The sequence below is a fragment of the Rhinatrema bivittatum genome, chromosome 6, assembly GCF_901001135.1.
Source record: "Rhinatrema bivittatum chromosome 6, aRhiBiv1.1, whole genome shotgun sequence".
Taxonomy (NCBI): Eukaryota; Metazoa; Chordata; class Amphibia; order Gymnophiona; family Rhinatrematidae; genus Rhinatrema; species Rhinatrema bivittatum.
This window is the reverse complement of record NC_042620.1, coordinates 332,474,507-332,486,638: the sequence shown is the minus strand read 5'-3', so window position 1 is coordinate 332,486,638 and position 12,132 is coordinate 332,474,507. Positions and strand designations below refer to the sequence as shown.

The 12,132-nt window shown below is 44.6% G+C and overlaps 1 protein-coding gene across 3 annotated transcripts in view; it reads left to right on the top strand.

The window, feature by feature from the left end:
• Window positions 1-11,903, top strand: part of C6H21orf58 (chromosome 6 C21orf58 homolog) — a 73,427-nt gene extending 61,524 nt beyond the window's left edge. For all 3 annotated transcript variants that reach the window (XM_029607717.1, XM_029607716.1, XM_029607718.1), the window contains exons 7-9: window positions 2,658-2,797; window positions 5,419-5,660; window positions 11,016-11,903. In XM_029607717.1, coding sequence (XP_029463577.1) covers window positions 2,658-2,797; window positions 5,419-5,660; window positions 11,016-11,031 — 398 coding nt within the window. In that variant the 3' untranslated portion in view covers window positions 11,032-11,903. The remainder of the gene's footprint in view (window positions 1-2,657; window positions 2,798-5,418; window positions 5,661-11,015) is intronic.
• Window positions 11,904-12,132: the final 229 nt, after the last annotated feature.

Below are 12,132 nucleotides of genomic sequence, written 5' to 3'. Positions count from 1 at the left end.
ATCCGGGGTCGTGACAGGCAGCAGGCAAACAGAGTCCAATATCCCAATCCGAGGTCCAAAGAGGCAGCGAGCAGAAGGTAGATACTAAACCAAAATAGAGCAGGGAGCAATAAATGGGGTCAAAAGCCAGTCCATAGTCGAGGCAGGCAGAGAAGGTCCAAGGCAGTCTGAGGTCAAAACAACACAGAACCAAAGAAACGCAGGGGGAGCACCAGCACAAGCAAGCCTGTAGCTCAGGCAATGCTATGCTGGGCTCAGGGGTTTAAATGCTCAGAGGTTCCCACGCAAACGCAGGAACTTCCGGTTTTGCCGGCGACACATCAGAGAGGGGGGCGGATCTTGGGCGCGCTGAAGGTCGGTGCGTATTGCCGCCGACAGAGCCTGCCACACCGCACAGCGGGACGGAAGCCCGGACCTGCCGCCGCTGAGAGGTAACAAATATCCCGAGATAATATTATAAGGAACTATACAAATATTACTGTTTAACTGCATTATGTAGTTTATTAGAAAATAAATATTAATTAAAACTTTTATAAAGGTAAAACGTATTTTTCATCTATTGTATTATATTTGGTTTAAGAAGAGCACCATCTAGTGTCCAAAGAAAATATATAGCAAGCAATTTTAAATCATTTCAATAAAAGACGTATTACATAGGAACATAGTAATGACGGCAGAAAAAGACCAAAAAGGTCCATCTAATCTGCCCAGCAAGCTTCCCAAGGTAGTAACTGCCGCTCCGTGCAGGTTACCCCCATGTTTCTCTTAAGGGTAGTAACTGCCGCTCCATGCTGGTTTAGGTTTTTTATTTATTCTCATCCTCTAGCCTTTATGGGTCCACAGTGTTTATCCCATGCCCCTTTGAAATCCTTCACAGTTTTAGTCTTCACCACTTCCTCTGGAAGGGCATTCGAGGCAGCCACCACTCTCTCCGTGAAGAAATACTTCCTGACATTAGTTCTAAGTCTTCCTCCCTGGAGTTTCAAATCGTGATCCCTAGTTCTACTAAATTGTTTCCAGTGGAAAAGGTTTGTTGACGACCATGGATCATTAAAACCTTTCAGGTATCTGAAGGTCTGTATCATATCACCCCTGCTCCTCCTCTCCTCCAGGGTGTACATATTCAGGTTCTTCAACATCTCTTCATAAGACATTCGATGGGGACAATTTGATTCTGTGAGTTATTATAAATTAATTCCTCTACAACAGTACTAGGTGGGGTGCCCACTCTTTCTTGTGCTGAGTTATCACTGTCCTTTTGCCTCTGGTGCTCTCATTCCAACACCCTAGCCACCAGCATCTCCCAGAGGGCAGACCTTCCGGTTTGAGCCTATCTTGAATCTGATGCTGTAAGGAATCCACAAACAGCAACATCCGTGGTGCCGGTCCCTGTTCCTGCCAGAAACCATCTCACTTCTCCTCCAGGATATGGACTATGTGGATGACCTCACCTAGGGTGGCTCTTGCAGAAATTTGATCCTCTATGGCATCCTTGAAGAGCTTCAAGACTCATTTCACCTGCACCATGTGTAGCCTCTCATGATGCGCCAGGGGGCGATCCAAACCTGTATCAATTTTTTTTAGAGACAAATTATGAAGGGTTGCCCCGTTTCTCAGCTTACCTGTGCAGCACTGCATAGGTGGAATTTCTCCTGGTGCCTACATCCTGGATGAACTGCTGCAGGGTCACCCTCACTGCTTTTTGCTTCTCATAGAACTGCTGCCCAGCCTTCGTGCTCCAGTGAAAATGTCCCATTATTTTCCAGAAATAAAAGGTTACATAAAAACAAAATATATATATATAAGATTATGCCTTTTTATTGGACTAATTTAATACGTTTTTTTCAAAGCTAAACCATTTCATTCCTGCCCCTGCTGCATTCATCCTTGGCCCCCCGCCCCCAGGATGTTCTTAACTGCCTAGCGCAACCATTTTGCAAAGAAGAGGACTCCCTCATGGCCCCATCTTCCACTCCCTTTTTCACGTTTGCACCACTTCCTGTATGAAAGAAAACCAACTGGGCGGGTTTAACCTGCCTGGGAGAGCATTTTGTAATTGGGGGCTAAGAAGTGCAGCAGCAGCAGCCATGTAAATCTCACCTTCTCCATGATCTGCAGGGGCTGCTCATCCAGGGCAATCATGTCCCCAATCTGCTTTGTCACCACCTGGACCCAGAACTTAAATTTTAATATCAGAGAGGTGCGGTGAGGGTACTGTCTATTCAGTAGTAGGGCTGAGGTCATCCAGGTAAAGTTACTCGGATAAGTTTAGCCCAGTATAAGCAGCAGGAGACCTTTCCCAATGAATATTCTGCTAAACTTATCCTGGTAAATTTATCTGATGACTTTTCCACTCACTGGCCTTGATGAATACAGACCTGATTATTTTCCATTAAAAAAAAAAGTACCTGCAGAAAAGCAGGTGCAAGTATCCATAGGTGTTTTGTATCCACTGAAATTTTAAAAGTGAAAGTCCATGAATATTTGTGCTTTCAAAAATTGGTACAAAGTTCGCTGGTTAAAAGTGCCCATGGACTTTGTCCCAATGTGGATGTTTTGAACATTGAACCTGTTGTCTTTTAAGCTTACCAAATATGTGACCTTATAAATGGACTCAACTGTTGAAGCTGACTCTCATCTTCATGATCTTGGCTCAGACATGGTGGAGATGATGCTGATGCAAAACGCTCAGATGCACCAGATAATTATGCAGAACATGATGCTGAAAGCCTTGCCGCCAATGGCCTTCTCCCCATCAGGAAGTGTCAACACACCTTTCCTGCACCAAACCCAGCAGGTAAGAAACCTGTACTTGTAGAGAATGGGATCAATTTTTAAAGGGCTTGGGAGCCCAGTTTTGGGAGTTAGGCACCTAAATTGGCTCTTTTGGAAATGTATTTGTTATGGTTTTGAGGTGTTTGGTGGATTCTTAGGTGCTGCAGTGATGGCCATTCCCAAGGGGAGAAGCCCCGTGGGGAACTGCAGTACTGGGCTAGACTCAGACGCACAAACACAGAGCGAGTCTTTATTGTACAGCTTGTAGAGTTCACCAGATGTGGCAGTAGTGAGAAGATTCCTGCAGCAACAGTCTTGGGTCCTCAGCTGAGGAGACCCGTCCCACAATGGTGGTATAGGGAGCTCTGATGCAGATCTTCAATGGGGAGCTGTAGGTGAGACAGACTGGTAGATGATAGATTACTCACACTCTTGTAGCTGTAATGGTGGAGTTCCCAGCAGGTAGAAGTAATGGTAGCAGGCACCAAGATAGACAACTCAGGTCCTCGAGGAGCAAGTACCTGGATACTGAAGCCCAGCTGCTGCCAAGGCTACATGACTCTGAGGAGGAAGGTGTTGTAACCCAAAGGACAGTCATTATCTATGAAAGGAAGTCAGTGCTCCTTACCTCTTCCCCACTCACCAGAAATGGCCGTCATATCCGCCTCCTCCATAGAATCCACTATGGGAACTGAAACTATAGCTGGCAACACCGATGTGGCTCCCCTCCAAAGCAGCTGCAACAGTGCTTTCAGCAGATCCCCTTAACTGAAAATAGTGTGGCAAAATTATTTGAATTCACTGCCCGGGACCCAGCTTGCTTTGTATCCTCTGCAAAGTGCGGACATTTCCCCATGCTTTCCCAATGTGGCTCTGCCCCAGACACAAGTGCTAAGGCTCAGGCTGCCCCTGAGTTCAAATAAAAAAGCTGCTGCATCCCATGTGCAGTCATTATCACTGAAGCCAGGCTCGCTTCTAACAAGCTCCTAAAACCAGACTAGAACTTGTGAGTTATCCATCTAAATGGCTTTTGAATATTGACCTCTATATGTCATCTGCTATTGAGAATATTCATTCACTAGGCATGTAGGTTGGTGGGCAGGACAGGAAATGCTGGGCCACCTTGACCAGGTCTGATCAGATAGCTGCCTTGTGTTCCCAATATGTCAATGTCCTTGATGGGCCCAGTGAGACATATGTAACTAAAATCTGTGGTTCAGTCTCCTTTGTCTGCTGCAAACCACTTGTGTCAAGAAAGCTTATTCTATGGTGGCCATGGGAGATGATAGATAAAGATGGGTACTGCTCAGGCTGACAGTGTGGAATGATGGGGGAGATGATTTATTTGATTTCTTGTATTTTTGATGCTGCATCTGATACCAAATTGAGCTAGTACAATAAAAAAAAGCCTGAAGACTTGAGAGTTTCTATATTTACTCAGATACAATGGACAGAGGTATGCTGGACATGGAAAAGAACTGCTGAGGATATAAAATAGCATGCAATATGCTGTTTTCAATCAGACAATAATGCAGTCAGTGACTGTTTAAAAATACTGCAGATGGACATCTGTTGCTATGTGCTACAAAATAGCCATGCCTATAGCCATGACTGTATATGGCTAGTAGCATCATATAACTTGGCTATTCATATAGGACATTGTACATGAAGTCCTTTTATGAGAAAAAGAATTGGAATATATATCCAATCAGAAAGAGATACTTGTTCTCAACTGTACCCCTTTGAAAATCTGCCCCTAGGTGTTTGCTGTTGGTATGCGATTCCACCAGATAGTAGATGAAGATACAAGCACCGAGGCAGGGAGAGCAGGCCCTGAAAGGCACCTGAAATAAAGCAGAGGGCCCCCGAGGAGTTGTGTTGATGTGTCTTTTTAGGTTCAATTGTTGATCAATCTGAACCCCAAGGTCTCATCCAGCATGTTGAGCAGAGATGGGTCGTTTACAATGGAAGGTTTGAGAGGTTGGTGTTGGGATTTGAGGATGATACTAAGATCTGCAACGGAGTGGACACACTGGAAGGAGTGGAGCGAATGAGATGGGATTTAAGGAAGCTTGAAGACTGGTTGAAATTACAGCAGCTGAGATTCAATGCCAAGAAGTGCAGAGTCATGCATATGGGCTGTGGAAATCTGAAAGAATTGTATTCGATGGGGGGTGAAGGGCTGATGTGCATGGAGCAGGAGAGAGACATGGGGGTGATAGTGTCTAACAATCTGAAATCGGCGATACAGTGTGTCAAGGCGATAGCTAAAGCCAGAAGAATGCTGGGCTGCATAGAGAGAGGAATTTTGAGTAAGAAAAGGGAAGTGATTATCCCCTTGTACAGGTCATTGGTGAGGCCTCACCTGGAGTACTGTGCTCAGTTTTCAGGACCTGAGATACAGTATATATACGTATACTGATTCTCCAGTCTTGCGGATCATATTTATGAATAACCTGAAAACCTGATTCGTTAGATTGTGCCTCCAGAACAGGGTTGAGAATCATTGCCCTACACTCAGCGCAAAACTGAGATGGACAAATGTGCAGTGCTATCTTGGTTCCAAACTCAAACCCTCTTGCTTTGTATGGCTCTTCAATGCTCTTCTAATAGCTTCTGTTTTGTTTTGTTTTTTAATTGGAGGTTCCTCAGTTTTCTGCTCCAGTTATGTTGAAGCCAGAGAAAACCAAACCTTCATCAGTGCATCACCACCATCATTACATGACCTCCAGTCATGCGCCACCACCAGCCCCTGGTTCTCTGCCTTCGTTCACTGGTTACTCCATGTGGCCTCCAGCAATGCCTTCAAACATGATGGGACAAGGATTTCCTCATACAATACATCACAGGACTGGGCCTACCACCATGCTGCCTGGACAGCACATGTGAGTACATAAATTGCTTCCTAGCTCTACTGGTATAATTCAGTCCTGCTCTGCAGAAAGCAGAATTCAAAACAGACCATACAGATAATACAAATTCACATCAACTCTAAAAGCCTCACCCCCACCCCCATGATCCCCTAAAATTCACAGCAAAGGTCAATCTTCCAAATTGTGGTCTTTGTCCCAAGCTTGAAATATTGTCCAGGTGCACACAAGATAGAATGGTATTCTTCCATATGGCAGTGAGTTTTTCCAGTTTGGTAAATTCCCCATAATCTCTTCCAGTTAGCTGTAATTTCACATTTCACAGCTAAGAAAACTTGAGTGATAAACTTATTAATATTCCTTAGTACAGTTTCCACTGGAACATGAAGCCAGAATATTTTAGGATCCTACTCAACATGAACTTTTGTGATTTCAAGGATTCATTTCTACACTTTTTCCCAACGCGGGACAATTTTAACATAAAACCATCATATATGCCCCATTGTACCCACCTCCCCACAATCCTTAGACTTAGTTTTTGGGTACTTGCCAGGTTCTTATGGCCTGGATTGGCCACTGTTGGAAACAGGATGCTGGGCTTGATGGACCCTTGGTCTGACCCAGTATGGCATGTTCTTATGTTCTTATCCTTCCAACATTTATCTGGCACATTTTTATGAATTTGCTTCAACAAGGCAGGAGTATAATATCATCAGTATAAACCTTTAAAACTGTTTTCAGTCAGTTGGGCAGCGATAGAAGACTTGGAGACCTGTCAGCAAATATCTTCCTAGTCCTTTTCTCCGTTGGAGCGCACTGTACTGTATCGGCCTGTTGGTTTCTTATCCAGGTACTTCTACCAGGATATTACTGTTCTTTACTGCATCCAGTTCTATCTTGCCCTTAATCTTGCAAAAGAAGGATTTGCTAATAAGTGAATTTTCACTATTTAGCATCAGTGACACCTGCATTGTCTGTGTATCTGCCAACTGGACATACATAGAAAGGGCATCTTTCTGGGGTGGGATGTGTGAATTCTTGGTGATAGGTGAACTTACCTCCTGAACCTCTGGGCTTGCTCTGCTCAGGTCATTTAGAGCTGGGGGTCAGCTGAAGGAGATCTCCAGACAGTATATAGAACAATGCTGATTTTGACCTCCTTTCTCAAAAGGATAACATTGTCATGATTCTATTCCTCCCCTGCCCCCTTGTATTGGAGTACTAAAAGAGTGGGATCTGCTGACCTCTGAAAATGTATTCTTCTGGTGGAATCCTTGTGCTCCACGGAGCAGGAACCACGGACCGACCTCCCCCCTTGGGCAACCCTTCCATATGGGAGATGGTGCTTAATCTGAGTCCACATAACGTCATTGACGTGGTCAAGAATGGGAGACAGCCTCATTAGAAGTTCATTCCTGATCAGGAATTCATCTCCTGGGATTTTAGTGATAAGGTACAAACTTAGATTGTCAGCTCTCTGGGGACAGAGAAATAACTAGAGTACTTGAATGCAATCCGCTCTGAAGTGCTGAAAAACGGAATATAACAATCAGATAAATAAATAAGAACTGGGTGTCTCACTTTCATCGTCCCTCAATGAATGGTGAGCCAGACCTTACCCCTTATTTCCACAGGCATACCTCCATATGCCCATAGGGCCATATTGCACATAGCCATCCTCGGAGTAGACTCTCCCTCTATAGAAGCTGTCAAACAAGCTCTGAGTGATTAGGTTGACCTTGGAGCCAGTATCCAGGAGATCCTCAGAACCAAATACATCCTGTATTGTGACAGGGATTGTGTACCGGAGCCCTTAAGGTTTCAGTTTCCCTTAGAAATACGTATGCTTCTTGATGGAGTCTACATCCAGAATGGAGCAATACTCTCATGCAATGGAATGTCACTTAGCATTGCAGAGTTAGTGGTGCCAGCGGGTTCAGGCAGGAAAGATTCTTTTGCACAGAGGATAGATACGTGATTCAAAAATAGAATCAGTTAGTTATTGTGCACTAGTAGAGGGCATAGGAGAACCTGTGTCTTCTGACCAGTTCAGAGTTTTTTAAGCTGCCTTTGCTGTCTCCATCCAGATCCACTTCACCCTCTACATGACCCATAAATCTGACCCCACTAAATACATTTGGGAGACAGACCCTTTTCTTGATAGGGAAAAACCTCCCATCATTCTATGTGCCCTAGGGTGCGGTTATCCATTCTATGAATCCATCGGCTGTAAGGTCAAAATAAACAACCTGCAGACAGACTTCACACAAGAGTGAGGAGTGAGACGGGGATGCAATCCAAGACTCAGCTTTTCAACACTGACATCAATGACCTCTAACACCAATACACCTCCTATTAGGAGATTTGGAAAAGAGAAGTAGGTTGGCATCCATATACAAAACATACATGCTAACAGAATACCTCTCCCTCAGTCAAACATGCAAAACATTGAGACATTCTAATAAAAAAAAAAAAAAATAGGGGTGTGCACAGCAAAAATTGTCATTTTGTTTTGTATGTCATTTTATGTGATTAGTTTTACATTTTTTTCATTTCCTTTTTTTGGTATGGTTTTGGTTTTAGAAAATAGCATGTGCTATTTTCTGATACCAAAAACAAAATGGTAAAAACCTGAGTCTCAGACCCGGAGCTCTCTGGAGACCTGCTGTCCTACACACCCCTTCCCCCCTACTGCCACCCCTGAAGAAGTAATATTTATTTTAAAAATCCAAGTCACATACTCTGCCTCTTTGTTTAAAAATACACCTCCCGAGAGCCGACCCCTCCCATTGCCCACCCTAGCCCACTCTCCTGACCTCCCCAGATATACCAAATCCTCCCTGGTGCTCTAGTGGGTGTGGGAAAGTGATCTCTCCACTCCCAGACCCAGTGGCTGCCATTTTGAAAACTGGTACTGGCCACTCTTTACCATATCATGTGACAGGGGCTACTGGTGCCATTTGGTAACCCCTTGCACATAATAGGGCAAAGGACCCATTGGCACCATTTTGGAAAAAGGTGCCAGCCAGGTCCAGGAGTGGAAGAGACGCTCCAGGCCCTTGACAGACCACCAGGCGAGAAGTGGTAAGTCTGGGGGTCAAGAAGGGTGAGCAATGGAGAGGTGGGCTACGTTTAAACAAATGTGAATGGTTGGGGCGTTTTGTTTTTTTCCCCAAATAAATACTACATTTTCTGGGGAAACGACTGCCTCCAGGGGTGGCAGGGGAGTGGGACAGGGAGTCTCTGGAGATCCCTGCATTGGGTACTGTTTGCAAATAGTGCACAGAAAAAAACAATAGAAAACTAAACACAAATATTTTTTTTCCTATCATTTAGTTAAAAAACCCCCCAAAATGAAACAGCCTGGACAATGTCGTTGATGTTGTCTATATCGTTTCAAACGAATGCACAGCCCTAATAAAAAAAAATGCCATAATCAATCACAGATTAGAAATAGAAAAATTCCGCCAAAAAGAGAACTGGAAATCCCCAGAAGCCAAACTCAGTATGCAATACAATAATGGACAAATGTAAGATAACTTAATTTCCTCTTGTGTTGTGCAAACTACAAAATTTGAGCCCGGCATTGAAATGCTACTTTGTGGGACGAGTCAGGCTTATCCTGCTAAGTAGATGGCCAGAATATTTTTGGGTGGGCAGGGGGCAGATTGGGGCAGCGCTATTTATCCGGCAATCCTTGCCAAATAAGTAGAGATATTTATACTTATCCAGTTAAGGTATCGTATAATTAGAGCTGCCATAGAGCAGGTCTAACTTGGGTCTAGAGCCACTAAGCTGCGGTGTTTTTTTGTGGGAGGTGTTGCCACGATAGTGGGGACCCCTCCCTCGAAAAAACACTGCGACTGTTTGGCGCGTTTTGTTTTTTTTTTGTCTCGCGGCCAAACACCACAGGACAAGAGAATGCAGTATGCGACTCTATGTCGCAATGGCGGCCCCATCCTCAAGGGACCGCCATCGTTTTAAAGGACTACTGGCCCCCCCCCCCAAAAAAAAATAGTCATGGCCACATGGGGAGGTCGAGCGGGGGTCAGTGCTGACCCCTGTCTTAACCTAGGGCCACCAACTCCCCCAAAATGTTAAAAAAATAAAAAAGAACCACACGGCAAAAGCCCCGATTCCCCCCCCTTCCCTCCCCCCACTCCCAACCCCCCCTCCAGCACCCTGCTGTACTTAAAAACAGGTGCACCCTCGCCATTTTCCAAACTGGGGACCGACTTGCCACATTTTGGGGGAACTGCCGCCGCCTCGACTGGTGACCCTGGGTTGAGACCGGGGTCAGCACTGACCACCGCTCCACCTCCCCGTTTGCCTTGATTTTTTTTTTCCTGCCGCTTTAAATGTGCGGCAGGAGCCTCGGGACCCGCCATAGGGGCCCAGGCCTCATGCCGCACATTTAACGCATTTCAAACAGGTGTCGTTATTTTGTTGTGGCTGACCACCTTCTTGGATGGCAGCGAAAAGATATTTATGTTGAATTGACAAGTAATGACCTTCTTTGCATTCATTTGCATTATTCATGCATGCAAATCTTACGCAAAGAAGGTCATTGTAATAAGGGTGGGAACCTGGACGGGGAGATGCAAAATATGGTGCATATTGGGCGATACACGCAATATAACACACGTTACAGTACTAACGCGGCTTGATGCATCTCCGAGTCAGACAGATAAGTAGCGCCAGATATGTAGACATTCAGCAGTAAAGCCGTAACCCTGAATATCCCATGTAAGTTGGGCGGATAAGGATTATCCACTAACTTACCTAAACGGATTGCTTTCGGTATTGAGGCCCGAGATATCAGAGACACATATTTCCCAAACGTAACAGAGAAAATAAAAAAACTTCCCATAAAGGAATGAGCGGGGAAAAACTTCTGTATGATCTGGAGAGATAGAGGAGAAACCGCAGCTATCGCAACAAAATAAGAGAGATCCTGGCACCAGGTCAGAAATGAAGCAGAGTGAGATCCCTGTTGTACTTCCTGTAACCTGGAATTCTACTTTACTTTCATTTTTATTTTTGTAATTGCTTTTCATTTCTCTGACTTACTGTAAACGCTGTTTATACTACTCAGGGACCTTCACTTTCAGCTTTTCTTGTCTTTATCTTGGGAATTTATCAGTGTTTAGAACAAGAAGAACAAAAACAGGGGAAATCAGTGGATTAAAATGGCTTATCTTTTTTTTTTGTTCTTGTTGTAACAAACATTGATAAATTCTCAAGACAAATAAAATAGAAACTGAAAGCGCAGATCCCCAGCGTTACTTTGCAGCACATGTAAAATTCTCATGCCGCTACAGTAATCAGAATCTGATTGTAACTGCTGTTCTGTCTTTCCGGCTCCTCTAGAGAGACCCAGCTTTGATGCTGTTCAGGCCAAGAACCCGTGCTGGCAAGGACAGTACACAGAAAAGGCATTTTGCTGGGCCACGTCACCCCCTCAGAGGACGGCTACGCCACCCAGCTACAAGGAACTGGGCTCCACCCGTTTCTCATTCCTCTCTGGCACCTGCTACTCGCTCCCCATGAACGCCTTCCTGGACCTATTGTCACCAAATAGCACCAGACAGTGACCAGCCTGCGGGTCTGATTATATCAGGTTACAAAACAAGACCATATCTTGAGCTTTGCATCTTATTGCTGCGGTAAATGTGCCTGTGTGTAAAAAAGCCATGATTTTAACTCACAGACGAGAGAAAGCTGGGAGGCACGAACTAACCCCGCTAGTGGCTCCAGGGTTTTGGATTTATCTGCTGACTCGGAGCCAGAGCGATACCTGAACTCATGACATCAGCACGTGCAAGGCTGGTGCAAGCGTATTTGGCACCCTAGGCAAATCTTTGGCCGTTTCCCCCTTCTCCCAACTTAACTACCAGCGGCAGTGGCTCTAGCACGGCACTTCCTTTTTTTGACATCATTGGCTGTGCTCCAGCATCCCTCCAGATATCACACTTGGAAGGAGTTTTCCACCCCCAAAATCTTGGCACTCTAAGCGACCGCCTAATTTACCTAATGGAATCACCGGCCCTGTCTATTCATGAATCTCCAGGCTTGTGAAACCACCTGTAGTACATCAATGATGTGGAAAACGCAGGCATATTTTCCTTTCAGAATAAAAAGTTTAATTTTTAATTTCACTGGGCAACAATGAAAGTGTTACTGACCTAAGAAGGTCCTACTCTGTAGTATCTTGATGTGCTGAACACAAATATGACCATGAGAAGTTTTTATTGGCTCTCGTTTTGAAGATATTTAATATAGTTCACTTTCTATGTTTAGTCGTGTAAATTTATCCAGTAGGACTGTAAATAAGCCTAGAATGATGTAATATTGCATCATATTGCATAATACCATCATGCACACATCATCCAGAGTGTATTACATCATTTTCTGATGCAATGCAGTTCTACTGCCATGCTGCTGCTGAGCAAGCTGACGTAGGTAGTGCACTATAGGAAGCCCAGTC